Source organism: Coregonus lavaretus (assembly GCF_964263955.1).
Source record: "Coregonus lavaretus genome assembly, contig: HAP1_SCAFFOLD_730, whole genome shotgun sequence".
Classification (NCBI taxonomy): Eukaryota; Metazoa; Chordata; class Actinopteri; order Salmoniformes; family Salmonidae; genus Coregonus; species Coregonus lavaretus.
In genome coordinates, this window is record NW_028162263.1 from 202,146 (window position 1) to 222,522 (window position 20,377).

General features: G+C 45.7%; 1 protein-coding gene across 1 annotated transcript in view; it reads left to right on the forward strand.

The window, feature by feature from the left end:
• LOC311119409 (ADP-ribose glycohydrolase MACROD2-like) overlaps positions 1–19,592 on the forward strand; it is an 80,788-nt gene extending 61,196 nt beyond the window's left edge. The window contains exon 5 of the mRNA XM_084194108.1: positions 19,354–19,592. Coding sequence (XP_084050234.1) covers positions 19,354–19,358 — 5 coding nt within the window. The 3' untranslated portion in view covers positions 19,359–19,592. The remainder of the gene's footprint in view (positions 1–19,353) is intronic.
• Positions 19,593–20,377: the final 785 nt, after the last annotated feature.

Here is a 20,377-nt window from a genome sequence, read left to right on the forward strand (position 1 = left end):
ACCCTGGAGGTAAATTGGGGACCCCGATCAGACACAATATCCTCGGGTACCCCGTAGTGCCGGAACACATGGGTGAATAGTGCTTCGGCGGTTTGCAGGGCAGTAGGAAGGCCCGGCATGGGGAGCAAACGACAGGCCTTAGAAAACCGGTCCACAACGACCAGTATAGTGGTGTTCCCCTGTGAAGGAGGAAGGTCAGTAATGAAATCCACCGAGAGGTGAGACCATGGTCGTTGTGGAACGGGCAGGGGTAGTAACTTACCCCTAGGCAGATGTCTAGGCGCCTTACACTGGGCGCACACCGAGCAGGAGGAAACATAAACCCTCACATCCTTCGCCAACGTGGGCCACCAGTACTTGGCACTAAGACAGTGCACTGTCCGGCCGATACCAGGATGTCCAGAGGAGGGTGACGTGTGAGCCCAATAGATCAATCGATCCCGAACCTCGAGCGGAACGTACTTCCGACCCTCAGGGCATTGCGGTGGACTAGGGTCGGTGCGTAACGCCCGCTCGAGTTCAGCATCGACCTCCCACACTACCGGTGCCACCAGACACGACTCCGGCAGTATGGGAGTGGGCTCCACGGACCTCTCCTCCGTGTCATACCGCCGAGACAGCGCATCTGCCTTACCGTTCTGTGACCCAGGGATGTACGTGATCTTAAATGTAAACCTGGTCAAGAACATTTTCCATCTTGCCTGGCGAGGGTTCAGCCTCCTCGCTGCCCGGATGTACTCCAGGTTACGGTGGTCCGTCAAAATGAGGAAAGGGTGTTGAGCCCCCTCAAGCCAGTGCCTCCACACCTTTAGGGCCTGTACCACGGCTAACAGCTCCCTGTCCCCTACGTCATAGTTCCGCTCCGCCGGACTGAGCTTCTTAGAATAAAAAGCACAGGGGCGGAGTTTAGGTGGCGCGCCAGACCGTTGTGAAAGCACGGCTCCTAGACCGGCCTCTGACGCGTCCACCTCTACCTGGAACGGCAAAGAGGGATCCGGATGCGCCAGCACCGGGGCCGAGGTAAACAGGTCCTTCAGCCTCCCAAACGCCCTGTCCGCCTCGGCCGACCACTGCAGACGCACCGGACCCCCCTTCAAAAGAGACGTGATGGGAGCTGCCACCTGTCCAAAACCCCGGATAAACCTCCTGTAGTAATTTGCAAACCCCAAAAACTGCTGCACCTCCTTCACAGTGGTTGGTGTTTGCCAATTACGCACGGCCGACACCCGGTCTACCTCCATCTTCACCCCTGACGCAGACAACTGATACCCCAAAAAGGAGACCGACTCCTGGAAAAACAGACACTTCTCTGCCTTAACATACAGGTCGTGCTCCACCAGCCTCCGCAACACTCGGCGCACCAGGGCCACATGCTCGACACGGGTAGGCGAGTACACGAGAATGTCATCTATGTACACAACCACCCCCTGCCCCTGCATGTCCCTGAAGATCTCATCCACGAATGATTGGAAAACTGACGGAGCGTTCATCAACCCGTATGGCATGACCAGATACTCGTAATGGCCCGAGGTGGTACTAAAGGCTGTCTTCCATTCATCGCCCCCCCTGATGCGCACCAAGTTGTACGCGCTCCTGAGATCTAATTTAGTGAAGAAGCGCGCCCCATGCAATGACTCAGTCATGGTCGCAATCAGCGGGAGTGGATAACTGTACTTCACCGTAATCTGATTGAGACCACGGTAATCGATGCACGGGCGCAAACCACCATCCTTCTTCTTCACAAAAAAGAAACTCGAGGACGCAGGGGAAGTGGAAGGCCGTATGTATCCTTGTCTCAGAGATTCGTCTATGTAGGTCTCCATAGCTTTTTTCTCCTCTTGAGACAGAGGATACACATGGCTCCGTGGGAGCGCAGCTCCTGCCTGGAGGTCTATCGCACAATCTCCCTGCCTATGGGGCGGCAACTGCGTCGCCCTCGACTTACTAAACGCAATAGCCAAATCCCCATACTCAGGGGGAACGTGCAATGCGGGCACCTGGTTTGGACTCTCCACCGAGGTAGCCCCTACGGAAACGCCTAAACATCTACCCACACACTGGGCAGACCACTCCATCAGAGCCCTCTCCTGCCACGAAATAGATGGGTTATGGGTACTCAACCAGGGCATGCCCAGCACCACCGGATACGCAGGAGAGTCAATCAGAAATAGCTGAATCATCTCCTGATGACCCCCCTGCGCACACATCCTAAGTGGCGCAATGACCTCCCTGATCAAGCCCGCACCCAACGGACGACTATCTAGGGCATGAACGGGGAAAGGGACATCAACAGGAAGAAGGGGAATCCCTAAAGCTAAACAAAACTTCTTATCAATAAAATTCCCAGCCGCGCCTGAATCTACCAGCGCCTTATGCTGGGAATGAGGTGCTACCTGTGGGAAACGCACAGGTATACAGAAATGTGCAACAGAGAGCTCTGGGTGAGTGGGGCGCCTACTCACCTGGAAGGAATCCCCAGTGCGGGACCTGTCGTCCTCTCCCCTAGGAGGCCATCCCCAGCACCTAGCCGCGGTGTGTCCTCCCCGACCACAGTTGGTGCAGGGGATGGACCCCCTAGTAAGCCGACCCCTCCTCTCTCTAGCGCCAGCGCCCCCGAGCTCCATGGGGCACGGCTCGGAGGCGCTGGAGGGTGAAATGGACGGACCCCCCTCGGGACGTCCGCGGGTAGCTAGCAGGTTATCCAGCCTGATGGACATGTCGACCAACTGGTCGAACGTGAGGCTGGTGTCCCTACAGGCCAGCTCCCGACGGACGTCCTCTCGTAGACTACATCTGTAGTGATCGACGAGAGCCCGATCATTCCACCCTGCATCTGCCGCTAGAGTACGGAATTCGAGGGCGAACTCCTGAGCACTCCTCCTCCCCTGCCGGAGGAAGACCAGACGCTCCCCCGCCGCTTTCCCCTCCGGGGGATGGTCAAACACCGCCCTGAAGCGGCGGGAGAACTCCTCGTAGGTTATGGTGTCCGCGTCGATCCTCCTCCACTCCGCGTTGGCCCATTCCAACGCCTTCCCGGACAGGCAGGAGATCAGGGCGGACACGCTCTCATGTCCCGAGGGCGCCGGGTGCACGGTGGCCAGGTACAGCTCCACCTGGAGAAGGAAACCCTGGCACCCAGCCGCGGTTCCATCGTAAGCCCTCGGGAGCGAGAGTCGGACTCCTCGGGGTTCCGGTGCGGGAATAGGCTGACTGGCCGATGGTGCTGGCAGGGCGGGTGGCGGTGGAGGCGTCCCCCTGCCTCGGATGGTGGTGATCACCTCCTGCAGTGCGGTCCCCATCTGCAGGATCTGGTCACCTTGTTCCCGGACCCTGTCCTCCAGCGTCGCCTGGGCTGCTGCGGCTCCTGCTGATTCCATTTAAAAGGTGTGTTATTCTGTCAGCGCGTGCTGTAGGTGGGTGCAGTGGTGGAATCAAACGCAGGACACAGACGGATAGTCCAACAGACTTTAGTGATCGCCAAACCCGGCAATAGGTCAACTCTTGCCCGAAGGCGAAATACGCACGAAGGCGAACAAAACAAAAGCGCACAAACAGGTGCATAAATACTCCAACAGTGGAGGGAAGCTCAACCGAGCGAAATACAGGAATCACGCCCTATACACGAATGACAAAAATCAATAACACACAACACTAGACAAACACAACGAGAAACTTATAGAACACTAATTAGGCTAAACAAGAACAGGTGTGACAACAAACAGACAAAAGCAAACGAACATGAAACATACAACGGTGGCAGCTAGTATTCCGGAGACAACGAACGCCGAAGCCTGCCCGAACAAGGGAGAGAGGCAGCCTCGGCCGAAACCGTGACACATACTCATACAATTATCTGTAAGGTCCCTCGATCGAGTAGTGAATTTCAAGCACAGATTCAACCACAAAGACCAGGGAGGTTTTTCAATGCCTCGCAAAGAAGGGCACCTATTGGTAGAAAAAAAGAAGCAGACTCTGAATATTCCTTTGAGCATGGTGAAGTTATTAATTACACTTTGGATGGTGATTCAACACACCCAGTCACTACAAAGATACAGGCGTCCTTCCTAACTCAGTTGCCGGAGAGGAAGGAAACCGCTCAGGGATTAAACCATGAGGCCAATGGTGTCTTTAAAACAGTTACAGAGATTAATGGCTGTGATAGGAGAAAACTAAGGATGGATCAGCAACATTGTAGTTACTCCAAAATACTAACCAAAATGACAGAGTGATAAGAAGGCGAGTTCTTTACAGAATAATTTAAAGTTTGTACAGTTTGTACAGAATTCTGTACAGAATATTCTGTACAGAATAAAAAATATTCCAAAACACGCATCCTGTTTGCAACAAGGCACTTAAGTAACACTGCAAAACATGTGGCAAAGAAATGAACTTTTTGTCCTGAATACAAAGCATTATGTTTGGGACAAATCCAAGACAACACATTACTGAGTACCACTCTTTCATATTTTCCGGTATGTTATGGGTATGCTTGTCATCGGCAAGGACTAGAGTTATTTTAGGATAAAAATAAATGGAATACAGCTAAGTACAGGCAAAATCCTGGAGGAAAACCTGGTTCAGTCTGCTTTCCACCAGACACTGGGAGATGAATTCACCTTTCAGCAGGACAACAACCTAAAACACAAGGCCAAATCTACACTGGAGTTGCTTACCAAGACGACGTTGAATGTTCCTGAGTGGCCTAGTTACTGTTTTGACTTAAATCGGCTTGAAAATCTATAGCAAGACTTGAAAATGGCTTTTTAGCAATGATCAACAACGAACTTGACAGAGCTTTTGAAGATACAACATTACAGTGGTGGCAAAAGTACCCAATTGTCATACTTGAGTAAAAGTAAAGATACCTTAATAGAAAATGACTCAAGTAAAAGTGAAAGTCTCCCAGTAAAATACTACTTGAGTAAAAGTCTAACAGTATTTGGTTTTAAATTTACTTAAGTTTCAATAGTAAAAGTAAAAGTATAAATCATTTCAAATTCCTTATATCATGCAAACCAGACGGCACCATTTTCTTGTTTTTTAAATTTACGGATAGCCAGGGGCACACTCCAACACTCAGACATCATTTACAAATGAAGCATGTGTGTTTAGTGAGTCTGCCAGATCAGAGGCAGTAGGGATGACCAGGGATGTTCTCTTGATAAGTGCGTGAATTTGACAATTGTCCTGTCCTGCTGAGCATTCCAAATGTAACGAGTACTTTTGGGTGTCAGGTGAAAATGTATGGAGTAAAAAGTACATTATTTTCTTCAGGAATGTAGTGAAGTAAAAGTAAATGTTGACAGAAATATAAATAGTAAAGTTAAGTAAAGATACCCCCCCAAAAAACTACTTAAGTAGTACTTTAAAGTATTTTTACTTTAGTACTTTAACCCACTGCAACATTATAATTCATAAACATCTTAATCTTTCCGAGCTCAAGTTAAACTCAATCACTCTCTGATTAATTTGTGGTTAGTTGTGATTGTTAAGTATCTAGACCAACACCTCCGCAACATCTTTTCTTTCTTCACCCTAATAATTCCGATTTCTACCTTTTAGATTAAACTTTATGGGAAACAATCTATTCTTTCAAAGGCTCTCTTTAGGCCAGTTTTGAAGAGTTAGCCCAGTGTGGATCAGGCAGTGTTGGCCCAAAGTACTGTAGGCAATCTCCAAAGACTCACAGCTATAAACACTGCCAAAGGTGTTTCTAACATGTATTGTCTCAGGCGGGTGAATACTTATCTAATCAAGATATGTTAGTGTTTTATTTTTCATAAATGTTTTATAAATGTTAGAATTGTTCTTACACTTGGGACATTACAGAGTATTTTGTGTAGATTGTTGACCAAAAAATGCCAATTAAATCCATTTGAATCCCACTTTGTAAAACAACAAAATGTGGAAAAACTTTCCGAAAAGCACTGTACTTTGTTTTACCTGCATTCAATACTAATTTCAGGTCAATAAAGGTTTTCTGTAAAACAATGAAAGCAGACTGTAGTTCAGATAGAGCCTGGTCAACAGTGGGGGGGGCAATAGAATGCACAACACTATCATCCGCAAACACCTGCAGGTAAACATTTTTTTACAGACAAACAAATATTGTTCATGTATACAGTATATTATAATGGTGCTGTAGCTAATTATCAAGATGGTGGCTGTAATATGTTGTCTTCTTCAGTCATACTCTGTCTGTTCTCACAGTTTTCCCTTTGATACCCGCACTCAGAATACTCTTTTAGACTGTCTTATTTTCTCTCTCTTTCTCTCTCCCTCGCTCCCTCTCTCCCTCTCAGAAGTGTATTTTATCTCTTTCTCTCTTTTGTCCCTCTCTCTCAGAAGACTCTTCTCTCTTTTCTCTCTTCCTGTATTGGCAGTGTTGCCTGTGAGCAGGTGTTGATTGATAGGTAACAATGTCATTTGCTATAAGAACGTGAAACTAGACGAAAGAACGAAAAAAAGCAGAGTGTAAGGGACAATCTCACATTCTTGTCATTTAGCTGTTTTTAGTTGGTTGCTGTAACTCTGACAAACAGGAAGACAAGGTGTAGAAATAATTTATATTTATAGTTGTACTTTCAGACGCTGACAGGACTGCAGGAGAGAGGAGGAGAGATGATGAGGAGGAGGGAGGGAGGGAGGGAGGAGAGATGATGAGGAGGAGGGAGGGAGGAAGGGAGGGAGGAAGGGAGGAGATGGAGGAGAGAGAGAGACAGAGAGAGAACGAGAGCGAAACAGAGAGAGCGAGAGAGAGAGCGAGAGAGAGAGAACGAGACAGGGAGAGAGAGAGAGAGAGAACGAGACAGAGACAGAGAGAGAGACAGCGAGAGAGAGAGACAGCGAGAGAGAGAGACAGCGAGAAAGAGAGAGACAGCGAGAGAGAGAGAGAGACAGCGAGAGAGAGAGAGACAGCGAGAGAGAGAGAGACAGCGAGATAGAGTGAGACAGCGAGAGAGAGAGACAGAGAGAGACAGCGAGAGAGAGAGAGACAGCGAGAGAGAGAGAGAACGAGACAGAGAGAGAGAGAACGAGACAGAGAGAGAGAGAATGAGACAGCGAGAGAGAGAGAACGAGACAGCGAGAGATAGAGAGAACGAGACAGAGAGAGAGAAAGACAGACAGTCAGAGAGAGAGACAGACAGAGAGAGAGAGACAGACAGAGAGAGAGAGACAGACAGAGAGAGAGACAGACAGAGAGAGAGACAGCGAGAGAGAGAGAGAGAGAGACAGCGAGAGAGAGAGAGAGAGACAGCGAGAGAGAGAGAGAGAGACAGCGAGAGAGAGAGAGACAGTGAGAGAGAGAGAGACAGCGAGAGAGAGAGAACGAGAGAGCGAGAGAACGAGAGAGAGAGAGAGAGAGAGAGAGAGAGAGAGAGAGAGAGGATTGTGAGGCGTGAAGGAGAGGAGAGACAGGAAGTACTGTGTAGTGACAGGCAGGGGACTGTTGGGAAGATTTACTCTCAGCAGATTTAATTACTCAAATCAAATGTATTCATCACATGCTTTGTAAACAGGTCTAGACTAACAGTGAAATGCTTCCTTCCTTCCCAACAATGCAGAGAGAAAGAAAATAGAGAAATAATAGAAAAGTAAAACACGTAATAATAAAAGTAATACACAATGAGTAACGATAACTTGGCTATATACACAGGGTACCAGTACTGAGTCAATGTGCAGAAGTACGAGGTAATTGAGGTAGATATGTACATATAGCTAGGGAAGTGACTGGCAACAGGATAGATAATAAACAGTAGCAGCAGCATACAGTGAAGGAAAAAAGTATTTGATCCCCTGCTGATTTTGTACGTTTGCCCACTGACAAAGAAATGATCAGTCTATAATTTTAATGGTAGGTTTATTTGAACAGTGAGAGACAGAATAACAACAACAAAATCCTGAAAAACGCATGTCAAAAATGTTATAAATTGATTTGCATTTTAATGAGGGAAATATGTATTTGACCCCTCTGCAAAACATGACTTAGTACTTGGTGGCAAAACCCTTGTTGGCAATCGCAGAGGTCAGACGTTTCTTGTAGTTGGCCACCAGGTTTGCACACATCTCAGGAGGGATTTTGTCCCACTCCTCTTTGGAGATCTTCTCCAAGTCATTAAGGTTTCGAGGCTGACGTTTGGCAACTCGAACCTTCAGCTCCCTCCACAGATTTTCTATGGGATTAAGGTCTGGAGACTGGCTAGGCCACTCCAGGACCTTAATGTGCTTCTTCTTGAGCCACTCCTTTGTTGCCTTGGCCATGTGTTTTGGGTCGTTGTCATGCTGGAATACCCATCCACGACCCATTTTCAATGCCCTTGCTAAGGGAAGGAGGTTCTCACCCAAGATTTGACGGTACATGGCCCCGTCCATCGTCCCTTTGATACGGTGAAGTTGTCCTGTCCCCTTAGCAGAAAAACACCCCCAAAGCATAATGTTTCCACCTCCATGTTTGACGGTGGGGGTGGTGTTCTTGGGGTCATAGGCAGCATTCCTCCTCCTCCAAACACGGCGAGTTGAGTTGATGCCGAAGAGCTCCATTTTGGTCTCATCTGACCACAACACTTTCACCCAGTTCTCCTCTGAATCATTCAGATGTTCATTGGCAAACTTCAGACGGGCCTGTATATGTGCTTTCTTGAGCAGGGGGACCTTGCGGGCGCTGCAGGATTTCAGTCCTTCACGGCGAAGTGTGTTACCAATTGTTTTCTTGGTGACTATGGTCACAGCTGCCTTGAGATCATTGACAAGATCCTCCCGTGTAGTTCTGGGCTGATTCCTCACCGTTCTCATGATCATTGCAACTCCACGAGGTGAGAACTTGCATGGAGCCCCAGGCTGAGGGAGATTGACAGTTCTTTTGTGTTTCTTCCATTTGCGAATAATCACACCAACTGTTGTCACCTTCTCACCAAGCTGCTTGGCGATGGTCTTGTAGCCCATTCCAGCCTTGTGTAGGTCTACAATCTTGTCCCTGACATCCTTGGAGAGCTCTTTGGTCTTGGCCATGGTGGAGAGTTTGGAATCTGATTGATTGATTGCTTCTGTGGACAGGTGTCTTTTATACAGGTAACAATCTGAGATTAGGAGCACTCCCTTTAAGAGTGTGCTCCTAATCTCAGCTCGTTACCTGTATAAAAGACACCTGGAATCTTTCTGATTGAGAGGGGGTCAAATACTTATTCCCCTCATTAAAATGCAAATCAATTTATAACATTTTTGACATGCGTTTTTGGGGGATTTTGTTGTTGTTATTCTGTCTCTCACTGTTCAAATAAACCTACCATTAAAATTATAGACGGATCATTTCTTTGTCAGTGGGCAAACGTACAAAATAAGCAAGGGATCAAATACTTTTTTCCCTCACTGTATGTGATGAGTCAAAAAAGTGAGTTCAAAAAGGGTCAATGCAGATAGTCCAGGTAGCTATTGGTTAACTATTTTACTAACTATTGATCCGTCTTATGGCTTGGGGGTAGAAGCTGTTCAGGGTCCTGTTGGTTCCAGACTAGGTGCATCGGTAGCGCTTGCCATGCGGTAGAAGAGAGAAAAGTCTGTATGTTGGGTGGTTGAAGTCTTTGACAATTTTTAGGGCCTTCCTTTGACAACGCCTGATATAGAGGTCCTGGATGGCAGGGAGCTTGGCCTTGATGTACTGGGCCATACGCACTACCCTCTGTAGTACCTTGTGGTCGGATGCCAAGCAGTTGCCATACCAAGCGGTGATGCAGCCAATCAAAAAGGAACAAAGTAATCAGATTACATTGCTGAGTTTGTGTAATCCAAAAGTGATGTTACTAATTACAATTTTGGACAGGTAACTAGTAACTGTAATGGATTACATTTAGAAAGTAACCTACCCAACCCTGCATGCAGTATGGTTGTGTTATGCTTAGTGTTAAGGCTGTAGATGGTGACCCCTCATTCAGGGCAGAGCCCCACCTGTTTTGAATCCCCACCTGTTTAGCTAAAAAAAATATATATATAATAAAAAAATACAAGGTTTTAGAACACCTACATTGTAGAATAATAGTGAAGACATCAAACTATGAAATAACACATATAGAATCACGTAGTAACCAAAAACGTGTTCAACAAATCAAAATATATTTTAGATTTTAGATTCTAAAATCACCAGCAAAGCACCCCCACACCATAACACCTCCTCCTCCATGCTTTACGGTGGGAAATACACATGCGGAGATCATCCGTTCACCCACACCGCGTCTCACAAAGACACGCCGGTTGGAACCAAAAATCTCAAATTTGGACTCCAGACCAAAGGACACATTTCCACCAGTCAAATGTCCATTGCTCGTGTTTCTTGGCCCAAGCAAGTCTCTTCTTCTTATTGGTGTCCTTTAGTAGTGGTTTCTTTGCAGCAATTCGACCATGAAGGCCTGAATCGCACAGTCTCCTCTGAACAGTTGATGTTGAGATGTGTCTGTTACTTGAACTCTGTGAAGCATTAATTTGGGCTGCAATTTCTGAGGCTGGTAACTCTAATGAACTTATCCTCTGCAGCAGAGGTAACTCTGGGTCTTCCATTCCTGTGGCAGTCCTCATGAGAGCCAGTTTCATCATAGCGCTTGATAGTTTTTGCGACTGCACTTGAAGAAACGTTCAAAGTTCTTGAAATGTTCCATATTGACTGACCTTCATGTCTTAAAGTAATGATGGACTGTCGTTTCTCTTTGCTTATTTGAGCTGTTCTTGCTATAATATGGACTTGGTCTTTTACCAAATAGGGCTATCTTCTGTATACCCCCCCTACCTTGTCACAACACAACTGATTGGCTCAAACGCATTAAGAAGGAAATAAATTCCACAAATTATCTTTTAAGAAGGCACACCTGTTAATTGAAATGCATTCCAGGTGACTACCTCATGAAGCTGGTTGAGCGAATGCCAAGAGTGTGCAAAGCTGTCATCAAGGCAAAGGGTGGCTATTTGAAGAATCTCAAATATAAAATCTATTTTGATTTGTTGAACACTTTTTTGGTTACTACATGATTCCATATGTGTTATTTCATAGTTTTCATGTCTTCACTATTATTCTACAATGTAGAAAATAGTAAAAATAAAGAAAAACCCTTGAATGAGTAGGTGTGTCCAAACTTTTGACCGGTAGTGTGTGTGTGTATATATATTTACATTTACATTTTAGTCATTTAGCAGACGCTCTTATCCAGAGCGACTTACAGTTAGTCAATTACATTGTTGTTGCCTGTTTTGAATGTTATTTTGGCATTAAAACGTGTCACATATCAGCTTGCAAACAATGTAATTGAGTTAATAAATCCTCCATACAAACATGGTCTCTTTTTTGCTTTCTTGAGTAAGGCAGCTCCAAAATGCAGGTGTTTCAGCCTAGCTCAGTGCTTTCTGTGGTGGTGGGGCAGCCAGCGGAAAATACTGTGCGTAGGGGTTGGTAATGTTCTCTAGTTGCGCCGTGATTGGCTCAGTGTTCTGTCACTCATGGGGACACTACGTCACCGCAAAATCTTCGGGGAGTGCTCAAAAATTCAAGCCCCTTCGGTGCTGCCATAGATTTACATCAGAAGTGCCCATCCAATAAGGCTGAAGGTCATTGGCCACAGATAAAATGACGTCAAATCACAATATATCTACCATAGCTTTGATTGGACTGATCATGTCAAAATCATACTTAAAAAATCTTAGCTAGCAAGCTAGACAAGCAGTCATCATCATGAATCAAGTCGACAATCTACTGGCAAATCCTTTTCAATCCTTGTCATATGAAGAGAAATTATATATAAAACGTATCGGTGCTCATCGGCCATTGGACATAAACATTACACAACAAGTTGGAAATCGCAAATTCAACAACGAGTGGTTTGGAAGGACTCAGTGGCTAACTGCAAGCTTTGCAAAGCAATCACTAACCTGCTATTCAGTGGAAAGGATGTGTGGTCCAAGTCTGGGTTTAAGGGCATCTTTTCGAAGCTTAAAAATATAAACATTCACTCGCAATAAACCATGAGCCAGAAAAGGTTGGATACATTAGCCATGCTGTCTGTCCAGAATGACTTCTGCAGCGTTCAAAACAACTGGAAACTCGTAACTGGGAAATCTCCGACTTCAGTGAGTTCAAGACAACAGGGAAAACAAGCTCCGACTGGGATAATACGTTTTGAATGGTCATCCAACTTGGAATTCCAAGTCGGGAACTCGGGCCTCTTTCTAGAGCTCCGACCTGAAGATCACTGACATCATGATTCAACCTTGTTTTCTTTTGAGTTCCCAGTTGTCTTGAAAGCACCATAAATCCAGAGAATGCCAGACTTTGATGACAAAGTTTGATGACAAAATTTGCCCACGAAGGACCGCCGTGCCACCTTCCTGTTCAATTTGGTCCCTTTCCCCCTCATAACTTAGCCTACTGTTCTGACTTGGTGGTGCACATGTAGCCTATAGCCTGTTTTAGAGAAATGTCATCATTGAGTATTGTAAGAGCTTTCATTGTCTGCTTATATGCCCCCTTTATTTATCCTACAGTTCTGACTTGGTGTACAGGGAGAATACTGTAATAACGGTCCATGTTCTGAATTCTGTCGCTGTACATTTCAAAAGTGCTGAACACATAGTTATATTGACTACGTCCGTCCTGGCTCGCTCATTAATGTCTTAAATCGGAATTATGGATTCCCTCTTATCCGCTCGTCGTTCCCTTATGCCATAGTTTGTACATCTCAATTGTCAGTAGAAACCACATTTGTTTAAGCAAGTCAGCCATATCAGCTATGTTCTTTAAAAGGCAGTAAATGAGGCTGAATGAACTGTTTCGCTGCCAGACAAGGCTCCGCTGATAGCCAGGTGCAGCGGTGGTAAGGTGTTGGGACTGCTGTTGGGACTCTGCTGTTGGGACAGCTTTATGGAGGCCCTAACAGTTTGTGGGCACCGTTTGTCACCGTTATAGTGCAGTTAATGTATTGTTTAGTGTTATGTTGTGTAGTGGCTTTGCTGGCATGCATCTAAAAATTACTTTTGTTGTTTGCCACACCAATATTTACATGCTAAAATCGCCACTGTGTAGGTGTACACTTTAGACTGTAGGTGTACACTTTCTGGGGCTGATAACACCGGTTGGTTGATCTCTTTTAAAGTAGAATACCCCCCCCCCCCCCCCCCACCCCCCCCCCCCCATGTTTGTTTCCCCCAAAATACCTGTTTGAAGATCAAGTGTAGATATGAGTTTGGTAAGTGATGATCCCTCCTGCATACTGGGCTGTGGGAGCAGTGGGGTCCAGCTGAGCTAGCTGTGTGAATGTTATTCCCCTTCGTAACACTTCAAAGAGTCCAAGGCTTTGTAGACAGGTTACTACCAGAGGAGAGGAATGATGTCATACTACACTGCCCTCCAAGCTCTTAGAGGCTCTCAAAGCAGCTGTGATTAACGCGCTTATCGGAGTCCAGAACGTGTACGGGAACGCACAGACGTTTTCTAGAATATTAGCCGTGTTGGTTGGACATTTTGGGATGTGCGTCCACCGCGGACGGTGGTCTCTGAGCCGCGTAGCTATGTCACAATGGGCCGCTGGACTATCGCGGCTCTGGATCTCCCAGCCTACCCTGAATACAACACACAGCCTGACTCCCAGCCTACCCTGAATACAACACACAGCCTGACTCCCAGCCTACCCTGAATACAACACACAGCCTGACTCCCACCCTGAATACAACACACATCCTGACTCCCAGCCTACCCTGAATACAACACACAGCCTGACTCCCACCCTGAATACAACACACATCCTGACTCCCAGCCTACCCTGAATACAACACACAGCCTGACTCCCAGCCTACCCTGAATACAACACACATCCTGACTCCCAGCCTACCCTGAATACAACACACAGCCTGAATCCCAGCCTACCCTGAATACAACACACAGCCTGACTCCCAGCCTACCCTGAATACAACACACAGCCTGACTCCCAGCCTACCCTGAATACAACACACAGCCTGAATCCCAGCCTACCCTGAATACAACACAGACTGGCGTAGACACTGTTTGGTTACAGTGATACTTTTCAGACGGGAAGGAGAATGTATTTGTGGATAAGGTGCAGAGCCCCCTGTAAACAGTGCCTTGCAAAAGTATTCAGCCCCCTTGGCGTTTTTCCTATTTTGTTGTATGTAATGTAAATGGATTTCTATTTGGACTTCATGTAATGGACAATTGGTGAAGTGAATATTTTTAAATTTTTTTACATTTTATTTTAGGAGAACCAATTACCTTCAGAAGTCACATAATTAGTTAAATAAAGTCCACCTGTGTGCAATCCACATGTGACACTCCACAGAGCTGGGCATCATGGAAGAGTGGCCAGAAAAAAGCCATTGCTTAAAGAAAAAACAAGCAAACACGTTTGGTGTTCGCCAAAAGACATGTGGGAGATTCCCCAAACATATGGAAGAAGGTACTCTGGTCAGATGAGACTAAAATTGAGTATTTTGGCCATCAAGGAAAATGCTATGTCTGGCGCAAACCCAACACCTCTCATCACCCCGAGAACACCATCCCCACAGTGAAGCATGGTGGTGGCAGCATCATGCTGTGGGGATGTTTTTCATCGGCAGGGACTGGGAAACTCAGAATTGAAGGAATGATGGATGGCGCTAAATACAGGGAAATTCTTGAGGGAAACCTGTTTCAGTCTTCAGCAGGACAATGACCCTAAGCATACTGCTAAAGCAACACTCGAGTGGTTTAAGGGGAAACATTTAAATGTCTTGGAATGGCCTAGTCAAAGCCCAGACCTCAATCCAATTGAGAATCTGTGGTATGACTTAAAGATTGCTGTACACCAGCGGAACCCATCCAACTTGAAGGAGCTGGAGAAGTTTTGCCTTGAAGAATGGGCAACAATCCCAGTGGCTAGATGTGCCAAGCTTATAGAGACATACCCCAAGAGACTTGCAGCTGTAATTGCTGCAAAAGGTGGCTCTACAAAGTATTGACTTTGGGGGGGGGGTGAATAGTTATGCACGCTCAAGTTTTCTGTTTCTTTGTCTTATTTGTTTCACAATAAAACATATTTTGCATCTTCAAAGTGGTAGGCATGTTGTGTAAATCAAATGATACAACCCCTCCCAAAATCCATTTTAATTCCAGGTTGTAAGGCAACAAAATAGGAAAAATGCCAAGGGGGGGCTGAATACTTTCGCAAGCCACTGTATAGTCTCGCTATTGTTTTACTGCTGCTCTTGAATTATTTGTTACTTTTTTTTTTTTTTTTTTTTTTTTTAGGTATTCTTTCTTAAAACTGCATTGTTGGCTTGTAAGGAAGCATTTCACTGTAAGGTGAATACACCTGTTGTATTCGGCGCATGTGACAAATACAATTTGATTTGATAAAAGGGGTAACAACAACTATGTTGCTTATGTTTAGATTTTTTTAAAATCTGTTTTAGTAGTTTATTTTATTTTATTTTTGTTTACACTTCTTTGACATGTACTGTAAGATAAAGTTAAACTCAAACTCAAACGCAACACCCATAAATATGCACAGGTACACATCTTTTCTGCTAAAGCCTGCAATCTGACTGGGGAGATAACAGTACTGGGCATGGGTAAGAGGTGATAATTACATTTCCTCTAGCGTGTTGCACATAATATGAATAATAAAATACAGAAATGTGTGAAAACCACTCCGTTAGACAATATTTTCACCCCATTTAACTTCTGCTGGGCTGGGTGCTCACCTGTTTTCAGTGTAAAAAGAACAGAGGATTGAGATGCAAAAAAAGAGTGGGAAGAGGAGAAGGAGGGGATGGAACATTGATGGTCTGTAATTAATTGTGTTAATTAGGAAACAACAACACACTGTTGTTGTCACGACTTCCTCCGAAGCTGCCTCCTCTCCTTGTTCGGGCAGGCTTCGGCGTTCGTCGTCACCGTCCTTCTAGCCACTGGCGCTCCTCATCTCATCATTCCATTTTGTTTTGTCTTGTTTATTACACACACCTGGTTCATATCCCCTCATCAGTACCTGTATAAGTGTTCCCTCTGCCCCCTTGTCCTTGTGTGTGATTGTTTATTGTGAGGGGAGTGTAGCTCGGTTGAGCTCCGTGTATTTTTGTATTGCCGGGGTATTTTGCCCTGTGTGCCTGTTCCAGTGCGCACTGGACTGTTTGACACATTTCTGCGTAACACTGTATTCCGGAATAAATTCTGTATTTACCCTCCTGCGCCTAACTCCAAATCACTCATCACAGTTGTCTCATTTGTGTTTTACGTCTCACCCTCCAACAAAGGAGGGAGGAGGTCAGAGACCTGGCCGTGTGGTGCCAGGATAACAACCTCTCCCTCAACGTGATCAAGACAAAGGAGATGATTGTGGACTACAGGAAAAAAAAGAGGACTGAGCACGCCCCCATTCTCATCGACGGGGCTGTAGTGGAACAGGTTGAGAGCTTCAAGTTCCTTGGTGTCCACAGCACCAACAATTCATCATGGTCCAAACACACCAAGACAGTCGTGAAGAGGGCACGACAAAGCCTATTCCCCCTCAGGAGACTGACAAGATTTGGCATGGGTCCTCAGATCCTTAAAAAGTTCAACAGCTGCACCATCGAGAGCATCCTGATTAGTTGCATCACCGCCTGGTATGGCAACTGCTCATCCTCCGACCGCAGGGCGCTACAGAGGGTAGTGCGTACGGCCCAGTACACCACTGGGGCCAAGCTTCCTGCCATCCAGGACCTCTATAACAGGCGGTGTCAGAGGAAGGCCCTAAAAATGGTCAAAGACTCCAGCCACCCTAGTTATAGACTGTTCTCCTTGCTACCGCACGGCAAGCGGTACCGGATCGCCAAGTCTAGGTCCAAAAGGCTTCTTAACAGCTTCTACCCCCAAGCCATAAGACTCCTGAACAGCTAACCATGGCTACCCGGACTATTTGCATTGCTTTGATTTGAACCCCTATTCACAACCTCTCAGAGAGGGAGGGTTTAATTGAATGTACTGTTACTTTAGCAGGAAGTGTTCAGAGGGGAAAGCTGATTGTTAACAGAACAGGTTAACACCAGTCACACTTTGTGACATGAGTCATTTAGGGATGAGAAGTAAACATGATAATGTCTCTCAGAATCCTATTTACGGTCAGTCACCTCTCTAACTGGTCCTCTGTAGCTCAATTGGTAGAGCATGGCGCTTGTAACGCCAGGGTAGTGGGTTCGATCCCCGGGACCACCCATACGTAAAAATGTATGCACACATGACTGTAAGTCGCTTTGGATAAAAAGCGTCTGCTAAATGGCTTATTATTATTATAACTGTGTGGAGTACAGTTGAGCACTGAGTGTGTGTATGATTTATGACTGCCTGGTTTGTCTCAGTTCTGCAGGGTGGGAGAGTTCAAACAGACTGAGAAACCAAACAGCCAGACACACACACACACACACACACACACACACACACACACACACACACACACACACACACACACACACACACACAGAATGGGTCAGAGCCACAGGAACACAGAGGGAGGGTGCTAGTTTGGCTCTGAGTTTGATAGTTTGGGATAAACACTCTAAATAAAACAACACTTCCCAGAATTCTCAGTGAGCCCACTAGTGTTTTGATTGGCAGGTAGACTGCTGTCTTTGGTTGTATCAGAGAGAAAAAAGCAAAGCGAGAGGTTTCACTCCACGCGGGAATAGAGCGATTCTGCTCTTAATAAGCAGACCGAGTCTGATTAATACTCAGACCGATAAGCAGACTGCCTGCCTTCCCACCTTTGGGACAACGACTCCCATTGTTAGGGGGCGGAGACATGAGCATTGTATTTCAGTCTAGTTAACTGATCCTGCCCAAATGGCCTATTATGCTAGTCACATTCTGGTGGGAACTGAGAATCTTCTGAGCAAAAAACAACACAAACAAGAAAATAAACACTGGGCTACCATAGAGAGACAACGCCAGGAGGCTAGTGGTCAGGATAGTAGGATAGTGTTTATGTGTTCACACATTGTCAGACAAAGTGGCACCTAAGGAGAGTTTTCTGTCATGTATTTTCTGCTTCGGTCAGTATCTAGTCCACAAATCAACTGTTTAGAAGAGATCCCTCTGTACCAGTAATCAACTATTTAGAAGAGGGCCCTCTATGCCAGTAATCAGCTGTTTAGAAGAGATCCCTCTATACAAGTAATCAACTGTTTAGAAGAGATCCCTCTATGCCAGTAAAAAGAAGAAGACAAAGAACATTACTGACAAAGAATCCATCCTGAGTAGAAACAAATTACGTGTGGGATGTGTGTTTGTGTTTCATAGTTTAGGATGTGTGTTTGTGTGTTTGTGTTTCATAGTTTAGGATGTGTGTTTGTGTGTCTGTGTTTCATAGTTTAGGATGTGTGTTTGTGTGTCTGTGTTTCATAGTTTAGGATGTGTGTTTGTGTGTTTGTGTTTCATAGTTTAGGATGTGTGAGAAAGCAACATAGAACAACAACATGTTGTCAAGCAGCCAGTCAGACAGCCTAAGAGAGCATCATTATGGCAAAAAGTGTTTGTGTGTGTGTGTGTGCGTGTGTGTGCGTTTGTGTGCGTTTGTGTGTGAGCGTTTAGTGCGTGTGCGCGTGTGTGTTCATGCGTGCGTGCATCTGCACTTGTGTGTGTCATTATGGCAAATTGGATTTAGTCTCTAACCACCAGCTGGTATCTCAACCACAACCTTCTGCTGTATTATATAAACGTATTGTCAAGAGAAAACGCTCTATTTTGCCTCAATTTAACATGTACAATGTAAAAAAAATAGTACAAATAAAGAAAAAACCTTGAATGAGTAGGTGTGTCCAAACTTTGGACTGGTAATGTAGTCCCGACACAAATCTAGTGTTGCTACCCAAGCCGGCTGGTCGTTCGTTCTATCGGTTCGGTTGCTAGAGACGCGACCCAGTCGTTAAGTCTTTTTGTTCTGTATCTATGGACACACTTGTGTCCCAGTCGTTCGTTCTAAATGTTCTATTGCACACTGGCTGGCAACGTCTTATCCCTTGCTCGCTAGCTAGCCAGCTACGGCTAACTTACAGTCACATCAAACAGTGCAGCCAGTATAACAACAAAGTAGATGCATCTGTTTAAGCTGTTTTCTAGTGACATTTATTGGTATACATCCATAACAATGAGCTAATGAGGCACGATTTCGCCTGGCGTAGAAAATGTTCTCTCTCTCGTCAGGACACTGTTGTTCAGAGGAGCTAGCCAACAACACAGCTACAGTAACACAATCACTTCAAACTGAAGCCGGAAAGACTGCAAACTAGCTGCACTTTGTTTAGTTTTACCTGTTTTCTATTGATATGTCTTTGTATTGTGGCGTACCACAGGTTAGCCACCCGGGGGAGACTCGTCGAGGACTGGTGGCAGACGGAGTCTACATCACGCGGCTCCCTCTGCTGGACGTGCCAGGTCCCGACAGGCTCTCCGGCCAGGACTAATTGGGGCTGATTTGAGGTTGCTCACCAGCCGGACGTGTCCCATACAGCTGCCAGAAGGGCAGCACACGGGAGGTTGGGACTGGGGAAGAGAGGTTACTCCCGTATCGTCGTGCTCAGGACCAGACAACGGAGGTTCGGTTTGTTACCCAGGAGCCCAGAAAACGGTATCCATGGAGATCTCCTGGAGGAGACCTATTCTCTTTCATTGTTATATAAATAAACACCCTTAACTGAGCTTTCACACCTGTGTCCGTGTCTTATCAGTGTCAACGCCTTGACCAAACCCCCTGATCAGATTCATGATTTCGACTGACTGAGAAAAGCTGGCTATCTCTGTCTCGTCCCGACTCACGACACGTTCATGAAAATATTCTCTCAGTTTTACATTTTACATTTTAGTCATTTAGCAGACGCTCTTATCCAGTGCGACTTACAGTTAGTGAGTGCATACATTTTTTTTTTCTATTTTTTTTTTATCACGGTTACAGCCAATGAAAGCCAAGGATCTGAAGATGAAAATGACGAAGGTATCAAGTTGATTTTGATTGGTCCAACCAGTGGAAACGCCTCCTAATGGTACCACCTCCCAACGCCCGAATATGGAAGAGATACTACCAAGAGCGGCGCAGTCTGAACTAGCAACGGTCACAGCAAACTAACGTTCTTATTTCATCAACACGGTCAAGTACAAGTATATTAAGGTTGTGATATTGTTGAGAACAATCGAATGATTAATTGAATGTGATTCATAATGACATAGGGCAAAGAAAACTAGGTTTACACATTCATTTGGTAGCACCCTCTTGAATTGCCCTGAACGCCCTACACTATATAGGGAATAGGGGGCCATTTGGGATGCAGACATGGATGTTGTCTCATCATGTATTACTGTTGGAGTGGAGTGATGACGACG